The sequence below is a fragment of the Oenanthe melanoleuca genome, chromosome 4 (genome assembly GCF_029582105.1).
Source record: "Oenanthe melanoleuca isolate GR-GAL-2019-014 chromosome 4, OMel1.0, whole genome shotgun sequence".
Classification (NCBI taxonomy): Eukaryota; Metazoa; Chordata; class Aves; order Passeriformes; family Muscicapidae; genus Oenanthe; species Oenanthe melanoleuca.
Window position 1 is genome coordinate 48,875,427 of NC_079337.1, and position 21,513 is coordinate 48,896,939.

General features: G+C 34.3%; 1 protein-coding gene across 2 annotated transcripts in view; it reads left to right on the top strand.

The window, feature by feature from the left end:
* Positions 1-21,513, top strand: part of ARAP2 (ArfGAP with RhoGAP domain, ankyrin repeat and PH domain 2) — a 115,698-nt gene that overhangs the window by 41,377 nt on the left and 52,808 nt on the right. For both annotated transcript variants that reach the window (XM_056490320.1, XM_056490319.1), the window contains exons 10-14: positions 15,242-15,357; positions 16,468-16,667; positions 17,395-17,480; positions 18,160-18,342; positions 19,963-20,137. In XM_056490320.1, coding sequence (XP_056346295.1) covers positions 15,242-15,357; positions 16,468-16,667; positions 17,395-17,480; positions 18,160-18,342; positions 19,963-20,137 — 760 coding nt within the window. The remainder of the gene's footprint in view (positions 1-15,241; positions 15,358-16,467; positions 16,668-17,394; positions 17,481-18,159; positions 18,343-19,962; positions 20,138-21,513) is intronic.

The following is a 21,513-nucleotide window of genomic DNA, read 5'->3' on the forward strand; positions in this document are numbered from 1 at the left end:
GTATGAATGTGAGGAATACCCCAGTGTGCTTTCCCAGCAATAACTTCTGTCCCTAGTTAATAAATTGCTAGACCAACAAATCTGAACTTAATAAACTCAAACTGAATTCTTACTACAGGAAACACTTTAACACTTTGGTTATTAAATTAAAATCTCGCTGTTAAATATTTTGCATACAAAGTAACATATTTTTAAGGATGGCATGTTTAAATCTCATTCTTTAAAAATCAATATTTTAAGAATATTTCTAGAAAACTTCACTCAAAAGTTACTTCCATCTCAGTATATGGGTCAGGACCCCTCAGAGATCCATCAGAATGATTGACTGATTGATATTTCATGCTGTTAAAGAAACATGTGTAAAGTCTTACATGCACTGTAGAACACAAAAAAATCAAGTTTTGTTAACTTCACTTAGGATGGAAGGTCAACAGAACTCTTGGCTGTGAGCATCCAGAGAACCATTTGCACAGGACAATGGTTGAAAGAAAAACATATCCAGGAAAATATATGGAAAGCTATGATTCAGGAAATAAATGTAGAAATAATCTTGCTTGTATTGTGAGTCATGCCTAATGATGTACATTAGTATGTTTTGAGCATTTCAAGCAACTTTTATTTGGTTTGCCTTGTTTGTCTTGGTTCATTTTTCCTCCTGGTAGACCTTTTTATTGTACTTCTGTGTCATTTTCAATAAAATTACTTTTAAAAAAATGCTGAGCCAAATAATGTAAAGGCTGAAGAGTGTGTTTTACTTATGGAGATAAACACTTTCATTGTTGACTTTGCTTATCCTTTTGGGGATTCTGGTATGTAATATTTAATTATTACATTAAATAGACTATATGTCCATTTCTTGTTTAATTTGAGTTAGGCTCTTAAAAAAATAGTACAAAAACTCCTGCTGTCTGTGGATATGACTCTGTTTCAGTTATCACAAAAACTGTTTGTCTTGACAGCCAGAGTTTCTAAATTTTAGACGGAGGCAGGCAGGGAGGAGTCTATATCCAGTGTACTGCATTTGCCCACATTTACCCTTGTCTGTGCTTTTAAGACCAGTATGCAGACCTGTGTTAGAGATACATGAGTGAGGTTTAAAAAAGATTTGAAGCAGAGTGGCTGCATTGGTATAATAGATCTGGCTTTGTGTCCTGCTTCCTGGTTCACAATCAGCCTGTCTGGCACTTATTTGAGAGGCTCTGCAGGATGTTTCATGTATGATGCTTTTTCCAGCCAAGGGCTGTTATTCCTTGCCGTGGGGTAATAAAGAAGTTCAAAGGCAGATAAAATGACAGCAGTCAGCAACAGCAGCTCAGTTCCTGCAACACAGGAGTAATTGCAGCCCATTATTACAATTGGATCTTGCTTCTTTCCCCTGAAGGAACTGAGCAGCTGCAAGAAAACTGATGAGACAGGAGATGGGAGTCATAGCAAAAGTTGAGAAACTGATCAAGGCAAAATTCATTAGTCCTGAGTAGCTATAAAAGAAGAGAAGGAGACAGTGCTGTGACTGGTCACCACTGATGCCCATGTGGGAGGTGGTTTCTGGCTTCCAGGTTGGTTTGTTTCACCTTGCAATTCTTTTTTCTTCACAAAGAGAAGCAATGGGGGTTCTATGATCTTTCATCTTATTTTGTAAAAAACAAGCCAACCACACAACAGAAGGCAGGAACCTCTTTATGGGACTTACCTAGAAAGGGTTTATTTCAGCCTGAATAAATACATCAGTTATTTTGTCTGTGTGTGCTGCACCTAAAAAAGGGATGATCTACAACAATATGCAGTTAGATGATCCTTAGGTACTTATGGTAGATATGTACAATTAGCAGTGTGACACTTGTCTGTTGGTGTTCTCGGCAATAAATAGTGATGTAGAAATGACAGCATTACAAGTAGGAATGAAAAGGTTACATCTACACAAACTGTTTCTTCATCCATCTCTCACTGATGTGGTAGGGAATATAAAGAAACACATTTCTTAATATATGCAAGTGGAGATGTAGGGGGAATTTTACAGGGAGAAGAAAAAGTAAAGGTTAATAGAGTGCACTGTAGATACAAAACCAGAGGGTGTTATCACAATTCTATGTGATTCCGTGGTTCAGGTCTTTTAATTGTGCAGGTCTTTTATCCTCACACCTAAATTTCATTCTCCTATACTGCATGTAGATCTATTTAAAAATGAACCTGAAAAGGCATGTATGGATTTTGCTGCAGCTGCTTGTCTTTCTAAATAGAAAAGTTAAAGATGTGTTGCATTTTGAGTATTTATGGGGCTGTATAAAAAAAGCTGTTTCTTGTAGGATCTGTACACAGATACCTGGGGTGAATTTCCATCTCTTTGAATGTCAGTTGGAGCTTTGCCATTCATGTCAATTGCCAGTTTTCCATTTTAGTGCGGTATTTTGTTTCATTCCTGAATTCTTCTTCATCCTAGTTTCTTAAATGACATGTTCATGCTGAGAAAATATACCTTCTTGTAACTTCAGTGTGTTTCCAGATTGCAGCTGCCCATTTCTACTAATATAGAAGGGTTTTTTGGTAGATTTCCTGTTCTCAAAAATCATTGTAGCATGTTACAGCCCTTCCCACCCACAAATGGTACAAAATGCTGCTGCTGGGTTTCTGAATACCCTAAATTGGAGTGATTTTGTAATTCTAGGTCTATTTTTACTGTTTGTGAGATTCTCTTTAATGTGTTATCTTGATCGAGTCATTGCAATTTTGGTGCAACTTGTGTGTGGTGAGATGCATCTGCATAGTTTCAGTTATGAGCCAGAATAGTATTTTTACCATTGTGCTTCCCCATGACATGAAGTGGGTTCAGTTTGCTGCTGTCTAGGTCAGGATGTTGCTGTATGATCAGCCTGTAAATCAGTGTTTCCATGTTTGCTTTGGTCACTGTCCATGAACAAATTGCCACTACAGGTGCTGCTCTTCACTAATCAGTGATTTATAAAGCATCTTGACTAATGTGAACATAGCAATATGTGTTTCAGAAATTAAGTTTTTTTAATACTGTGATTTTGAAGGCTTTTCTACACAACATTCAGGAAAGAAATAAGTTGTAATCTAGGCCTGTTGCCCCTACCCAAGAATGTGCTTTGAGTCATGAGTTAATATTGCTGTTGACAAAATTTTTTTTTTAAGTTTTTCATTAAATTCAGGTGAGTGAGATTCATTTCTTGCTTGCAAGGATTTGGGCATAAGTGATAGACTGAAGAAGTGAAAAGAATGTGGTAGACAGATGGAATCAGTATGCTACAAAGGAGCCACGTAGCTTATTGTGGATCCTAAAAGACCTTCCTGTAATGTTCAGTGGACGACAACTGGAAGCTTAATGAAACAAGCAGAAGATAAATGTGTAAATGGAGATAATTTGTTAAAGATTTAATTTTTAGTGTTCTTTCTATTAAGTAGCTCTCTAGATAGTAACATGGAGTATAAAGGTTGTTTGAAAGATGTATGTGAAAGGGGTTTTTTAAGGATTTTGTTTGGCTTCTAACTTCTGATCTGTTCAAGTATGTTTTTTAGAGAATGGTTGCTCCATATTTTTGTAATAATTTCTCCTTTTCTGTTAGATATTAACCTTTGCTCCTCATTAGCAGAAAATAATTAAATTGAAAGCTTGAATTTATTTTAAATAAGGTGCTTCAAGCTCATAATTTGTGATGGGAGGCAATATTCATTAAAAATTAGATTACGTTCATTATGATGAAGGCATTTTGTTTGTTTGGAAGCCTATATTAATTCTACATTCAGTTCTGGAAAATAAGTATAGTGCACATATTTTACAGCTGGATCCTTCCTTAGCTGTGATAGTAGCCTATCTTTGCTTTAATCATTTTAAAATCAAAATTTTAAAAAAATTAATCACTAAAATCCAATGGCAATAGCTTTTACATTTACTCATGATAAAACTTATTTACAATGCTAGGAATTCAGTAATCTCTGAAAGTATTTAGTACTGTAACTACTTCAGTATTTATGTAGTGAGAAGTAGATTGCTTATTTGTAAACTGTATTGATTCTTGAAACTCTCTTTTATGTATTTACTTTCATACTAACTGTTTTTTTATGTGAAATCACTACCTTCATGGCATAAAGCCTAGGCAAGTATGAAAATGAATAGCAGCTAAGCAATAGCTGTATGTGTGTCTATAAGTGATTTTGCTTTACAAAATGCAAAACAGTTTCTCTGCATTTATCTTCTATTTTCAACGTTGTCACATAGAGGCAAATTATTATGAGTGAATCTAAAGCCAGCAGAAGAAAATATTTTCTTTATAAACAGAAATAAAGAAACCAATCCCTCAAAACAAACAAACAAAACCCCAAACCCACCCCACTCTGTTTTTGGCTGAACTAAATGTAAGGAGGATGTCTTCCCAGGAGAGATAATACTGAAATGACTGTGTTAGGAAAATTTGGCTTATGAAAACCTGAGGTGCAGCGTTGCTGTTGTCATGGCATCAGCCCTCTCTTGGTCCAGGCACAAAAGAATGTATGGGAAAACTGGTGGTGCTACTGTCCCTTCACTGTTTTAGAATAAGTATTACAGAAGTGGGAAGAATTCACAAATCATAATTTGGTCTCCTTAGGTTTCTGTTTCTAGGTATTAGTGGGAAGTTTATACTTTATGTTGGCTTCCAGAAAAGGCCTGAACCTCCTTGGTACTTGACACATTCTTCAAAGTTAATGAAAAGTTGTGAACACTCCCAAAATTTAAATCTTCTACTATATACTTATTTATGTATTTCACAAGGAAAAAACAGTATTTTTTTGGTTTAGGTAATCCAAAAATTTCTGAATTTCAAATTTTAATCAAATCTGAAATTTTATTGCTTTTGATGTTTCATTCCTGCAAAGGTGAACATTTCTTAAGCAGATGAGAGTTTATACTGACTGGCCAAAAATTTTTGTGAGGGTCTGTAATCTTTTTAGCTTATTTTTTTCCTTTTAAATTTAAGATCATAATGTAAACTGTTAAAGTGGAACATTTTTCTTCATGGCTCTCTAAGCAGAAGGTGTCTAAAATCTCTCAAGCTGGAAAAAGTAGTTAGCACAGTCCAGAGCTCTCTATAATTCATGTAATTCATTCATTTATTCTTATAAGGGGTGTCTGTGTGTGTGTGTGTATATTTTGTTGCAATACACCATCTCAGAAGTGTAATTCAGTTTGATAGGATCAGAAATCTAAACTGTTCATTTTATCAACATCAGCTGGAAAATCCCATAGAGATTCAGCTATGATAAAATGGTGTATGCATGTAATATAATCAGATAGTCATAAATCCACTTTCTTTTAAGATATGGAAATGTCTATACTAAGTAGTCTTATTTGTATAGTACTTTAAAAACTGTTAAAACTTTCTTTTAAAATTAATTTCCCTTTGAAAATATTTTGAGTCATGCAGATTACTTGGAGTTTAAGTTTGTGAGTAAAAAAAAAAGCTTTGGAAAATTTTCTCCATCAGGAAATATTATTTTTCCTTGTGGTTATTGAAATATTACGAATTATGTTAGTTATTAATTATTTCCACATGTGAAATATCACATCATACAATTAAATTTCAAATTTTTAAAGAAGTAGGTAGTAAATAAAACAAAAAATCTTCATATTTACTGTGAGGAACATTTGTCTTAACACCTTACTGTTTGTAGTCACTAAGTAAATTCACTATGCTTGGTCAATGGTACTTTATTGTCATTATCATATTTGTTTATCTCCATGAGCAAATTTTGGGAGAAAGTAGGCACTCCATTATTTGGAGGATTTCTTTGTTCATTAGGGAAATTTTGGCAGTGTGAACATCTTAACAGTTTTCTTTCTTATCTAGTGACAACTGTACTAAAAGTCCTATGAAAAATTTTGTCGTTTTTGCATGACAACTGTTGTAGATTTTGTGGTATTGCAAAAATGTAGACATGTAAGAGCTCAAACACTTTTTTACCAGTTTTTCTGGATTATGAATACATGACAAGATCTTTGGTGTGTATGTAAAGCTTTGGCAAGAAGATTATAAAGATAAGAATTCAGAAAATTATGGCTATATGTGGTATCTTAAAATTCAATGATCCTTCTGGTCTCCAGAGAACAGACGTGCTAAATCTAAGAAGGTTTCCATTTGTGAAGCACTTCCAAAGAAGAGTCCAGATGGCTACTTAAAATTGTAGAAGTAATATCTATGCTTAAAAATATCCTTGACTGAACAGGAGTTGCTCTGGGTGCTTATTGCAGGGAAGCGTTTAAAATGGTGTGTGAATTTGAGATGGTGACTGTAGGGATAACTGTTTCAGATAAATTTAAAAAAAAGTTAGAAGAGTTCAAACACTAAAATGAGGGAAATTAAGGCATTTCCATGTAATTTTAGAATTTGCATATATTAAACTTGTATCCCTTTGGCACGAAAAATATGTGAATTGAGTAGCAAGAAATGGATTCTAAAATGGAATCAGTTTCTGTGTGTCAGAAGTCGTGAGTCTTAAGGAACATGATTGCCTCTAAATACGAGACAATGTTGTGAGTAGCTATTGGAATAAAAGTAAAGGTGAAAGCCTTGAAAATAGGTGGTACTTGCTCCTGACAGGCTTTGACTTTTATTTATATATTTATTTAGCTGTATGATCTTCATGTCATCTCACAATTTTTCATAAAGCAGCAAAAGTAAAGATGATAGCCCAGGCAGCTGCAGTGCTTCAGCGTCTGTACCTGTTAAGATGCTGATTTCTGAGTGAGCTCCATGCTGCAGAGAAGCCCTGCTGGAAGGGAGTTTCTGCTATTGTTCATATTGGAACTTCAGCTACATTTGTCTTTTGTGTGTGTGGTGGGGGAATGGGGGACACAACACAGAAAGCAGATTTGTCTCTCTTGCTTGATACCTGTCAGGGCATTTGGGAAGATAGCAAGGAAAGTTTTGTCTGCAGTATTACCAGCTTGCTTTTGATGCTTGGTTCTGTCTTGTGTGCCTCAGATGAGAGACACTTGCTTTCCTAGTATGTTGAGTGACAGGAAAAAGAAAGCATGTGTCTGAAGAATGGAATATGGTCTGAATCACACTTTCTGTGATTCAGAAAGCTGAGCTCTGAATTGTAGAATAGTTGAAGAATTCAGGTTCTTCGGTATATTTCTAAAGCAGGAAAGCAAATTACCATGGTACCTTTAAGTCAAGAAATCTTTCCACTAATACTTTTAAAATGCTTTGTGTTAAAATTTACATCTTTATGTATAATTCACTTGCACATGTTGTTTCTGAAGTGCATAATTTCCACACATGCAAATTATTTTTAATGGCAAGGCATGGTTGCAGCATGGAGTGTTTCTTCCCCTTCCCTTTTAGCATGTTTCAGCACAAGTGAGTAACTTATAAATATTTGGAATTATGATCTTTTCTCTACTCCATTGTCTTCTTCTTTCTTTGTTTTTGAGGACTAGGAAATAGAAGCTTTGAAATTATGTTTATGTGTTTGTAGCTGTTTACTTTGAACATCTCCTTCCAGATTGCATCATCTTCTCTCAATTCACTGAGACCATACACTAAAGCCTTTCTTATGGAACTAGGCAGTAAAGAAGTGGGTAAACATAGACTCTGTGTTCTTTATTCTGATCTCTGATTTCCCTAAGTCTTGCTAAGACCTGAAGATTCATTGCTGCTATTATGTTGAAATTGATTGAAGCCAAGGATCTATCTAGAGTAAGAGCTTACTTAGTGTTACATGGGGAGACAGATGTTCCTGTGTTCTGTAAACCTAATTTTTTTTAAGAACTCAGGTAAAAGCCTTTGTTAATATTACCTCAATTACAGATTTTTGCACCCACTAATCGTGGGAAAACTGGTCTTATTTCCAAGTCTTATTTCTTAATTTCACCTGATTATAATACTTTGGAGTAGATACTTTAATATATTTCCTTTCACAGGATCACTACCTCTTTCAGTGCATTGTCTGTTTAGTAATTGTTTTGAAATTTTAATTTCTTTTCATGATGTAGCCCATGCTACTTTTTTATAGCGCACTGTTGGAAAGTGCCCTACATTCAAATGATTGCTTCACTGAAAAAGAAATTTTATTTGTGGAGCTATGAGGAATTTATTTTTAATCAGTTCCTGTAAGATAAACGAACATGATTGTCTCCTCTGTATGACCACACAGTTCTGAGAAATAGAATGAAGGATTGAAATATCTATATATTTTGTATTCTCTGTTTTTCCAGTCTTTTATGGGTGGTTGGGAGGGAACAGTTCTCTGTCAAACTATACCTGCTCAAAATACTGCTTTCATAGGTCTTGGCTGAAAGTCCAATTGCTCAGCAATTCTGCAAATCAAACCCTAGAGCATAAAGTCAGATACCAGGAAATGAAAAATGTGCAGTGAAATGACTGTATGCTAAGGCTTTGATTTACACTGAGTAGAAACTGGAAAAGGCAAAGATAAGAGCTAACTCTCCAGTATAGTATTCAGGTATTCAGTCACTTTAATTATGTGATCCTCCTCTTTTTTTTTTTTTTTTTTTTTTTTTTTTTTTTGCAGCCCATAAAGGAAGGGAGCTTTCATCTTCATGTGTCCTAGATCCATCCCATACAAAAAGCAAGGCATGGGCCTGATGGTACATAATCAAGCAATATAAAATTGTATTGATATTGCAAAATACATACACATAGCTGCTGAAGTGAGGATTCTGGATTGCTCCTGTAGTAAGTGAATAGAGAGATCTGTAACTTAAATGAGAAGTTACACCTAAGGTTGTAGCTACCTTAAGAGTGTTCGTCAGGAATGCATTTTTTAAAGTAATATCTTACTTGTTCCCACTTCTTATGCATTTGCTTTCATCATTCAAAGTACAGGTATTACATTTTTTAATAAAGTAATTATGTGGAATGATACAGAGAGGGATGTACTCGAGCAGTATTTGGAGTATTTTGGATACTCCACTGCAGAGAGGCTGACATGGCGCTGACTAGAGCTCATCTAAGTTCCCTTCTTATCTTTTGCTGTCTTCCTTCTTTGTAACCTCCAAAATTTTGGATGACAGGTTATCATTTTTTTTTTTTTTTTTTCAAAAATAGCATGAATCATTTTCAAGCGGTTCTCTAATAGGGGAAATAATTTTGCTTAGTTAAGTGAAGAACTTAAAACTGATGATGTGACTACCTCACATATCATAACAGATGAGCATCGAGCTACAGAGTTAACATGCATAGACAAGTGGAATTCTAGCATCTCCTTGCTCATCAAGGCTTGAGTTAGCAACCTTATTGTGTTATTGTAACATTATTTTTTGAGTGTGTAATTATATATTGAATGCTTCACTGTGGTTTTTTATTTATCTCTTTAGAAGGCTCTGTAAGACAGAGCACATGCGTGGTGGTTTGTATTACAATCCACAACATGTAAATATCGCTGGAAATCAATATTAAAAGGTTTTGATCTGTGATGAGGGATGTAGAGAAGCCTGAAAAAAATAACTGGGGGTGCTAAGCTCAGTACATATAAGCTTGTGTAAACTTAATATCATCAAAGCAATTGCTGCATTACTAGTCACTCTTTCTCAAACTCTTTAAAACATAAGAAGGTCTTAATTTTTCATTAATATGGAAGCCAGTTTTTCCCCCATATTTCTGTTGCAGAAATTAGCCTTCCTTAATAGCTGGAAAGGCTGAAGTATAATGCCTGCAAATAATGAGTAGAGGAAAGAAAATATGAATGCTTCATCTGAATGATTCTAGTTACTGCTTTTAATCTCTCTGGAATAATTTGATTGTTTGGAAGGAATCAAATGCTATGGGGTAAGAATGATGGAAAAGACTAAATCATGCTTAATTTTTAAGGGAATTTTCAGATCTTACAGGAATAGTGTAATTGTCACAAGCTTCATTTTAACTTCCCCAAGGTAAATCTAAAGAGCTGTTGCAAATTAAATGGTAAATTCGAGGGACCATATAAGGTCCTATTTTTGAACTGTGATCAGAGATATTGTGATTAACGGTCAAGAATTTCTGTGTATGGGTAGGAGGACAAGAGTAGTTTCAGAAATATGAATAGTCTTTATAAATTAGTGTCAGGGTGGTATGAAAGATACCTGTTGAAAAGGAAACAAAAACCATGCATTTATAAACAGATCCATATAGATTTATGTGTGTATATCTTTATATGTAGTATATCTTTATATGTAGTGTAATATTCTTGATCTGTTACCTCTTACCACTGATAGAGCTTTATTTTATATCTGTCCATATATATCTATATATATTTGTGTGCATGCACGCACTTCAATATTGCATGTCCTCAAGATCTGACAGCCAAATACAAAAAAAGCAAATGCACCATGATCTCATAATAAACAGGAAGGAAACTGATGTGCAGTGAGACTACTTTGTTGATGTAGAATTTCCAAAAGTGCTGTGTTCCCAGCATATATCAGTGTTATTTCTTTACTTCAGAGTTCTGTACTTCTCTATTTTTTTCACTTCAAACTAAGCTACAAACATATATTTATTAAGGTTCATACTTATGTGTGTATATGTATGTGTGAATATGTAGAAACATAGTCTCTTGAATTCATGTCAGCAATTTTCCTTTTTCTCTGTTGTTGCTGCTATCCTCTTAGTCCTTCACCAAAAGAGATAAAAATATGGATTGATAGTTCTAATATGAAAGACAGTGCAGCCAAAGACATGATAATAGCTGCTGAAACAGTAAATGCTGAAGAACAAAAGTAACATCTCTAGAACTTCTGCATTCAGATGAATTTTGGTTTGACTAAACCATTAAGAGTGCCAGCCCTAGTGTTACTGGGATAAAACCAAGTGTAAGGGAAAAAATAGAAAAAAAAATTAATTAGATAGGAAAACAATTGTTTTAGAAGGTCTGTTTTGTGAAGACATTCACTAACTGAGAGTCCAAGGGTTTAGCCCCTGATTACAAATTTATTTATGACTTGTGTGCAGAAAGGTGCCCAAATCTGTCTTTTTAAGACAACATGCCGAAAGTTAGGTATCCAGAAGCTCTGAAAATTTCACTTGTTCAGGTATAGTAACATGATTTTATACATATATACTTTAGTGTTCCTTAACCTTGATGTTCATTTCTGTGTCTGTAAAACATTGGTGGTGTATTAGAAATGGTATGGGACTAGGTTTGAGTCTCCTTGAATTTCATCCAAAATAGAATAGATGTTAGTAAAGCCTGTCAGGGCAGCTTTTGCCTATGAAAAGATAATGCATAATAGAGAAGGCAGTTTTGTACACTGAGAGGTGCTTTATAGATACATGTTAAAGGTACGTTTAAAAACACAAGTTAAATAATTTTATGGTTTATGTGACAGATGACAGGTTTTCATAGGTTCTGTCTTTTTCAGATGAGTAATAATGACAGCAATGCTCACACATTGTAATTATTCACCCTTCAGGAAGGAACAACAGCTAATCAGAAAGCCAGTACTCATCTTAGTATTTTTAGCTTCCAGTTAACTGTGCTGTTTAGCGAATACTTTTGATCTATTATTATATCTATAAAGATTTTTTTTTGTTTTTTTTAAAGCTCTTATTGTCAGCTCATTTTTCAACCTTTTTTAGAATTCATGAAGATAGTATTAACTATAGACATTTAAGTCATATCTATATTTAAATTTAGAAAAATCCCAAAAAACCCCAACTCTCATCTTTCTCTGTGCATTTTTAAATCTTAAACTTTTCTTCCTTTGTCAGAAAACCTAGCACAGTTCAGTGTATCTGAAACAATGAGCTTTCAGTGGGTAGAAGCAAGACAGTTCTTATTCTGAGAAAATACTGCTTGCTTTTGCTGTCGATATTTTTTGTATAGTTCTTGAATAGCCCTATTGTCCTTCTGTGCACTCAAAGTGAATGAATTCATCTTTCAAAGTGGAGCACTTCTTTCTTCCCTATACCAATTCCCACTTCTGTTTCTGAAGTAGAGAAGAAGACTGCACTCTTGAAAGCATATAATTCTGAGCACTGAAAATTAGATTCTAGTGTACCTGTCACTCACAAAGCCAGATTTATGCCAAGTGTTGTGCAGTTTCCTTAAGGAGTTTGTTTGGACCATTATGGAAATGACTTCAATGTACCAATGAAATTGCTTAATTTGCCACAGTATTCTGTTCTGAAAAGTGGATTCTAATTTCTTAACGTTTCTCACATTCCACTGTAGTTCAGTATTGTAAGTTCTCTTGCCCTTGCTGAATGTAAAGCATAATGAGTTATTCTTTCTTGAATGGGATTGTTCAGACACTGGGCACGTGTGCAAATTTTGGAAGGCTGGTGCTGCACCTAGAGGTAAAGACTTTCAAATTAATGCACTTTGTTTCGAGACTGCTTTCTTGGCTCTGTATTGTTAAATGTAGTGCAACAAAGTTTGGTGCCTTTTTTCAGAGACATTATTGTGTGTGTGTGATCTCCATGTGACAGGTTGCTTCCATGCAGCTTGCTCCATTTTGCTCCAAGGAAAGGAGGTGCAACAAGCTGTTTGAAGGCATAAGAGAGAGACTGAAAGGAACGTAGAATAAATAAAGAAAGAACATTATGGAATAAGTAGGTGAATGAAGTTTAGTTAGCATTTTCTCTTATGTAATGAAATCCTCAGTTTTTAGGCAAAAAATTAAAAATTTTCAGTTATCAGGTGGCAATATACGTATGCAAAAGGGCCTCCTTTTTTCACAACCAGTATTTGGGAAATTTATGAAGTAAGATCCTGCAGAGACCTCAAAGCATGTTGTTGTTGTTGGGCTTTTTAATTCTTTGAGGATGTGTCTGTCAATGGCCAGTAAGTATAATTCTCTTTGCTGCAACTGTTTTTTTAGGGGCCTTTTAAGTGCTTAGATTGCTGGAAGCTTATTTGGGAAGATGAGCATGTACCTTTTCTTATTTGAATTATTTTTATGACCTTCACCAGTAGCAAGTACCTTAAAGGGAAGCTACTCTGCAGGGGAACTTTTGTTCTAGCTCAATGAGGTAGATATTATTTTGGTCATCTTTGTTAATCATTTACCTTCAGTGAACTTTAATCTGGACCTAGAAGTATATTGAACACCTTCTAACTATGGCTTCTGGTGTTTTTTCAGCTGTTATTTAATAAACAAGGAGTTGACTGTGCAGGTTTGAGGATGGGCTCTCCTTTGAAAATCGGGATTTCTTAAGGCAAATTATTTTAAATAATTTGAACTATTTGAATCAAAAAATGAAAATTTCATCCAATTTACATCTCAGAAGCATTGACCATTTAAGTTTATGGTTTTGGGTTGTTTTGGTTAGGTTTCTTTTTTTTTTTTTTTCATTTCATTGATAGAAATAAGTTTTGTATTTTTCTATCATCTGTCTTTTTTTTTTTTTAACTATTTCATGCTCCTCTTTTTCTCACTGGTGGTGTGAAGTTAAGAATGCTTCACTGCTACAGAGGATACTGTCAAGTTTACACTCAAAAAAAGGTTATTCTGCCCACTCTTTTCCCATAGAGGGTGAATTAGGGACTGTGTTGGCTTAACAGAACTCTCTGCTCTCTTCTAAAGCAGACGTGCCAGTATGAAACCCCTTGATTTATAGGAAAATGGAGTGGGGACCAAAGATGAGGGGAGAGGACAAAAGTGTCTAGGTTACAGGATAAGAGTGTAGAAGAAAAGTATAAATAATTAAAAATAATTCTATTTTTTTCAATTTTCTAAAATAAATTAGATGAGGAATTATAAGCCAAGTTAGTTATTGAAAAGCTTCTACTTTCCATAAAGGTTTGTGTTGAAATCCACACCTAGTTCCCCACTGTTACTGTCAGAGGTAATAGCATGAAAAAAAGCTCCCAAAAATTCTTAATAAGAAGTTTGGCAAGGAAACATTAGCTGCCTTATCTCACAGTATATTTAGCAGTGGGAATTCTGTCATTCTAAAAATCTCATCTTGTAATGGATATTGTGCTTTTTGGGGCATTATTCTATTCAATTCCTGTTGTGATACAATTGATACTTCTGCTTGTGCATAGACACAGACATATATGTGTGTCTTTTGTCAGATTTAGCCTTAGCAGTCCTGGCTAAAACAATATTTTTATTTGCTTATACCTGAAACAGGGAAATAAAATTAAAAGAGTTTTTTGAAGTATTTTCTCTATGTAGGCTTTAGTGCTCAAAAATTTGGGAATCTTAAAAAGAGAAAATTGTCAGTGATGGAGGTTTAAGTATGTATTAACTAGAAAAACAATTCTCTTTTCAGATGCAGACAATTCTGAAACTTTTACCCTTCAGTGCTTTTATTTTTATCAGTCTATACCCAGCTATTTGTTACCTGAAGGTAACAGTGAATATGCAAGTGATATGTGAATTTGGCTTTTTGCTTAGGTGACATAGTTTGCTTTTGTTTCTGATTTATTTACTGTTTTCAAGGAGTATACTAATATTTCCAGAAATTAAACTTGTGGAAGTGTCTCTGCCTTGAGATGAATGTCTAAATAAATTTGAAGAAGGAAATGTTGATGGTATTCCAAATAGATAAGAAACAACATGTGTATTCATCTGTGTTTCCAAAATCCATATGTTTGAGAGACCCTCACAGGAGCTCAGTGTGAGCTCAAATTTTATTTCCCAATTCTGTCAATACAAAATGTATTTTTATTTTTAGTACATTTTTCCATGCAGCAGAAAAACCCCAAACCACTTTGCTTGGTTTAAAGTAAAAATACTTTCTTACAATTGAGTCACAACTTACCCTTTTAGCTGCTGTATAGGACCTTTCTTCAAAGACATGTTTAGTTCATGCACTACATCAGAATCATGAGGAACCAAAGGTTTAAGAAAGAGTTTTATACATATTTATTTTGTCAAACACTCAGTTTTAAAGCACAAAAAACTGTTGTCAGTGAGAAGGATCTAGATGTATAAAGTTCATTTAGGTGCTAAAGCATGATTTAAGCTAGATCCTTCCATAATTTTGCATTCACATTTTAATGCTATCTATTGTTTAAACTTTTTTTTTTAATTCTTTCCCTTATTAATTGCTTGAGCATTCATTTTTTTCTCCTACCAATAATTAGGTAAGGTCATTCTAGCAGTTGGAAACATAGTGGTTGGACAAAATTTAGTGGACGTTTGTTTAGCCATTAATAAATTAGAAGTGGCTTACATGCTATGGGAAAGATGTCTATTTCTGGTCTTGTTTTTTTGGACCATGATGAAATAATTCTTCTTTACATGCTTTATTTTTGAATGATAACCTCCTAAACTTTTTTATCATTTTTGTAGGACTTTAAGACAGGATTTGGTATCACTTTAATCCCTATGAATGTGGCAAATGTAAAACAAGTGGATCGGGCTGCAAAGCAATCTTTTGAAATAATTACTCCTTATAAAAGCTTTAGGTAAGACCTTTAATGTTTACAAAATATGCAATTAACTAAGGCACTAAAGAATACTGGTTTCATACTAACCATTGCTAGTTTGGATGAAAAGGTAATGTTTTTATTTAGGACAATTTTTTAGAAAAATGGGAGGATTTTCTTTGATTTGTTTAGTTGTGTGCTTCATCTGTTAGCTCCTGACTTGGCATGTTATTCCCACAGATTTGTACTTTTATGTAGCCTTCTTTCTTTGTTCTGTGCAAGGAAAAAATAAAAGGGAAATGAATTCCTCCACTTTCACAAATTGACTTCATCCTAAAGAATAATAAACTGCAATAGTGAAATAATGCTGCATCCATTTAGTATTATGCATTTTATTTGAAAAGAAGCTTCAATGTGCTATCCCTTGTAGAAATCCTTGGTTGAAAGCAGTTGAAAGTTTCACTTTGGCTGATTGTTGAGGCTTGTAATGATTTTTAAGAAAATGAAAGTATTTGCTAATAAAAGCCTTTTGTTAAGTGTTGTAGTGTTTCTTAAATTAGATGTAATGAAGGAGAAAAAGAAATTTCTTCATTCTCTTGGACTTATTAAATGTTAGCAAATACTTTCATTCTCAGTCAACTAGCAGGTAAATTAGTCTTGATCAGCAATTTGAATCTGTTGCTAGTTGGTAGCTAGTTCTTTGATTTTTTTTTTTTCTTAAGATATGACCATGCTGATGTTTGTTTAGTATGGAATTTTTAAAAAGATAAACTGAAATGTAAAATTCTCATTTAATTCTCCATGTTTCCTTATGACATTCTATGCTTTTGTTGCACTTCAGTCTTTAAGTTTGGTTAACTGGTAACATAAAAAGATTGAAATTAACTCTGGGATGTTAGATGAATATTATAAAAGCTATGTACCACTATTATACTAGTAGTGGTATTGTTGAAAACAATACTAAAACAGAGGGAGTTTCATTGACTAAAAATACAAAATAATACATTTCATTTTAGGATTTATATCTTTGTGGAGGAAGATTTTTGATGGTGATTTTGGGTGTAAATGTTATAAATAAGGAGACTAAAGACCATGTTTAATTGGGCTTTAAAATAAAGATCAATAACACAGAAAAGTCAATTGTTTCAGCTTTACAGCAGAGTCAGAAAGAGAGAAACAAGACTGGATTGAAGCACTCCAGCAATCAATAGCAGAAACTCTATCTGATTATGAAGTAGCTGAGAAGATTTGGTTCAATGAGTCCAACAGGATCTGCGCTGACTGTAAAGCTCCCGGTCCTGACTGGGCATCCATCAATCTCTGTGTTGTCATTTGTAAGAAGTGTGCAGGTAGAGTAATTAATGGCAAGCTATGTGGGTTCTGCAAAATGTCATGTTTGCATATCTATGTATGTCCCTGAATGGGTACTTTCTTATTTATTTTTTTAAAATTCTTGAACTGTTATCCTTGTGGAAATTTTGAGAAACAAAATGTGAGCATGACTTTTTTTTAATACCAAGGGCATCCTTATTCTAAAGCACTTCCACACATAAATGATATGTCTGTGGTGACTGAGTTCTCTCAGATGAATCATCCTTCACAATTAGTGGAAATTAAGACACAATAATTCTTCATGGTAAAGGAATGGCTTTTGGAAGGCTAGATGCCAAAGAATATCAATTTTTAGTGTATAAATTTTGGTTATTAATTTTGTTACATCTGCACATATTTTACTGCCAATAGGGATAGCTTTTTCAGATACTACTCAAAATACAGTTCTGTCATGTTTGATATTGAAATATGTGCCTAAGTGGTAGATTCAAGGAAATAATTTATAATTCTAGGCTTTCTTTGAAAGCAAACTCTTCCAGAAATAGTGTACGTGAGATTGCCTACTTTGTTTATTCATTACTGTCAAATTAAATTAACTTTTTTTTTAAAGAGGTGTATTTTTGATGCTTTTATTTAGTATTCAAATGTCAAACCAAACTTTTTAAAAAAATAGCAAGTAGAATAAATCTGGCCTCGGCACATTTTTTTAAGTGCCTTAGTTAAGTAATGCTCTTGGATTTTCAGGACAGCACAGATCTTTAGGACCAAGAGATTCAAAAGTCCGGAGTCTAAAAATGGATGCCAGCATTTGGAGCAATGAACTTATTGAGGTATGTTGTGATATTCTAACTCTCTTTTTCATCTTGAAACCTATTGCATGAAAAGGAGTTATTTAGTGCTTTACTCACAAGAAAACAACGTATAACTGCTAAGCAATATGGTGCTGTTACAGTAAGCTTGACATTTCTGTTCATCATGTACCTCTGTGTAATTCCAAATATTCATTTGTTTTTCTGGAAAAATGGACGATTTCTCTTAGTATTTATCCAAGTATCTAATATTTTGTGGGGGGGAGGGGGGAATGCTTTTGGAGAGCACTCATAATGAAGAAAGGGGAAAATAGAGGAAACTTGTCACTGCCAGCTTAGCTGCTTGGGTTGTTAAAAAGTGGTGATAAAAAGTGGTCTTGTTAGAGAGGATAGGAGCCATCAGTGATTTCTTTAGAACACATGCTACTCTTCTCTAAATTTTAACTACTAAATATATAATGAAGTGTAATAACTGATTAGCCTTGTAAAACTTAGTTGCTATTGATGGTAAATGATGGCTGCAGGTTTTTTATTCATTTATAGATGACCACAGGCAATGACTGGGAGAGGCTTCTGTCTCCTGCAGGAAATTTTACTTTAATAACTTTCTTTTTCAACTTTTAGCAGCTGACAACTGTTTAGAGGCTAGCTTCATGTCTCCATACTATTTTGCTAATTTATTTCCCTGCATCTCAACCAGCTGTTTATTGTCATTGGAAATAAGAGGGCAAACAGTTTTTGGGCTGGAAATCTTCCTCCAGATGAAGAATTGCACATTGATGACCCTGCAGAAAAAAGGATAGCATTCATTACACAAAAATATAAGGAGGGAAAATTCAGGAAAACACCTTTTCACTACAAAACCAAGGAACAGCTGAATAAGGTAATATAGCATGATTAAGCCCATACTGTGTTTTGGATTTTATTGTATCTGTGTGCAGTTTGATCATCTTGTTTAACTGGTGAGAAATTAATTCAGCATCCTGAGTGACATTCTGACCCAGTTGAATAAGGGTTATTTAGGAGCCTTTGCAAAAGTCATTTCATGACTACTTAGTTTATTGTTTTTCCTGTTAGTTTGTTTGAAGAAGGTCATTGTAGCTCATCCTATGTTTTCTTTAGCCATCAAAATATAGGACTTTGTTTTACTTCAACTGTAGTCTAGGGATGCAACGTGCCACTTCACTTCTTTTGATTACTTCTTTACATGTTTTCTTTTATATCCCACGTCTGACATCTAACATTTAAATACAGTAGATGATTCATTGTTATCAATTGTGCAAATAGCTCATACACCCTTACATAGTAGCTTGTATCTTATTAGAAATGAAAAAACCTCAAATTAATGATGGAAAATGTGTGTTCTCTGCTTTTACTAAAATAACAAATTCTTTATAGTTGTAAAATGGAGAATTTTAGTTATCCATATCTCTGTAAATTTTGATGTCCATTTGACTGAATTTTAAGACCTGATGGTTTGAGTCATGATTTTTCAGGGATAATGAATACAGAAGAGTTTTAATACATTGTGAAATTTTAATGCATTCCATTACAGGAGCCAGATTGTCTCAAAGGATTTTCAGAGGTTGTGGGGTTTGTTTTTTGTGGGGAAGGATATATGTGAAATAATAATTTAAATACTTGGAAAAGTTATCAAATTCTCTAAGAGACATGAAATTACCATATAATAAGGTATTCATGGCCAAGTAATTCTAGAACTTTTACTGAACTGTTTACTCTGTTATCTTGTGCTTCCTGGATGCTTAGAACAGCTAAATTTTATAGGAGTAATCTTCCTATTTTGAGTGACTTTTGCTTTAAGAAAAATCCAGTCATTAATTAAATAAACCAAAAAAATATTAAATCATAGAACTTTTAATAGTGAAGGTTGCTGTAACAGTGTAGCTATTTTTTGTTTTAAGGTTAAAAGAAAAAAGAAAGTTTATTATATTTGTGTTTGTGTATATAAAAATAAAGGGAGACTTATGCCTTAGGATGTGGTGAGATGTTTAAATTTCAAGGAAGATGAACAGGTATCAAGATACATCTTAATAAAAAGAGCAGTTTGCCTTATTGACTGACTGTCATTTTTAAAAAAAAATACCGTGTAATTTCAATCTATGTCCTAGGAGCAGAGTTTAAGAATCTAATCTCGTCTCTTTGCTTGAACTTCTGAGGTCTGAAATAGTAAGAGTTTTTCTTTAGGAGTTTGATATAAATAAACAGCAAGCTTCCCCTTCAACTGTATTTACTCATGTTATCCTTTCCAAGTGAAATTTGTGAAAGCAACATTTTGCTGGGTTTGGGTTGATATTTTGTGATATTTTTGTTGTTGTTGCTACATTTTTCTAGATTCAGACCATACCTCATGATTGCTGATACTTGTCAATGCTTATGGTTTAGCTATGTCAGAGGTGAACGGATTTACATCTACATTACATGTATTTTTTGCCAGTAACTTTTCAATTTAGACAGACTTCCTAATTCCCCTCTCTATGATAAGGCCCTGTGTGCTGCTGTAGTCAAGCAAGATGTGCTGGAAACTCTGATGTTGCTGTTCAGTGGGGCTGATGCTATGTGTGCCACTGGAGACCCTGTTTACAGCACCCCATACTTACTAGCCAAGAAAGCTGGGCAAAGGCTGCAAATGGAATTCCTGTACCATAACAAGTTCTCAGGTATGATGCATTTCTTTCTTTTGATCTAATTTTCTATTGTGAAAAAGGGAAGAAAATAATTTAAAAGCAAAATTTGCTTTGTTTTGAAAAAATAGTGGTATAGCAAAGGGGCAGTTGTGATGGCATTAATTGTGTTTTATTAGTGCACAGTTTCAATTGTGTGCAGATTTGCTATTTTGCTCAGATATCATGTTTAGGACTTATAAAACCCCCAGACAACACAATGATAAGTCATAGATCTCATACCCTTAGTTATAGCACAGAAAAAACCCCATCACCTTCTCTGCCAATATTATCAGTCTTTTACCAGAAAAAAAAAAAGGGTACATTAATTTATGTCTGAAGAATTTATCTAGTGCTTTTTTTTTCTTAAAGATTATTTAAATTTATATCTAATCTTATTACACATATACCAAGCTGTTATTTCACAAACTCTCGTCCTGAAATAAAACTCACCTCTTGAACCTGCAGTATGATCTATCCCAGAAACCTCTTTTTCCCATCAGAGGTTCATTGCAGCTTGGTGCAAATGATAAACTTTGGCTTGGAAGTCAACAGTTCTGTTTGCAGCGTGTGGCTGCTACCAGGCTCTTGAAAATAGAAAGCTGCTCTTAACAGCAAATATATTGAGGTGCATGGGTACTACTGAGCTTTTCTTTTAAAAGCTCTAGAAGTGTCTGAAACCATCAGGGGCTGAAAGTTCACATGCAGACCTACACTAAAAAAAAAACCCACTATGTGCTCCTGGACAAACTTTCCATTGGCTTGTGTCACTCTGCAAAGTGACACTGTATACGCTGAGCAAAGAAAGGTTCAGTGGGAAACACAGGAATGAATTAAGGCTTCCAAGGGGAAATACAGTGCCTGAACTTCTGCCTGAGTATTGCTCAGGCCAGTGCCATGCACTGGATCGTAGGATGTTGAGCTCAGTCAGGTGCAGACATGTAGCTAGGGTGTTTTTTTTGCTAGCCATGATCTCAAGTGGTCCCAAGATTATAGAGAGAGAAGTTTTTTTGTCTTGTCCCTGTCTTTTCTTCTTTTGGCCCTCCAGCCAAGGCAGCAGCATCATGTTTTTATCTTTAGGAAAAGGTAGATCAGTGCATGCTGATGATGGTTCCCAGAGTCACTGTCTGTCTGTTGCCAGGGTTGCTGGTAAACTCTACGTAGCCCTCAAGAGAGGCAATCTCCTTCTGTTGAAGTATCCTACACAAGGGATGAAAATCCAAGTTTGGTACATCAGAAACGTGTTTTATATTATCTTGGCAAGCAGTGGTAGACAATGGCAACATTGTAATAAATGTGAAGCAGTTTTTTAAAATTAATGTGTTTTCTAATTATAAAAATAAAACCAGTAAGTTTTATCAGTGTTGTAGTAA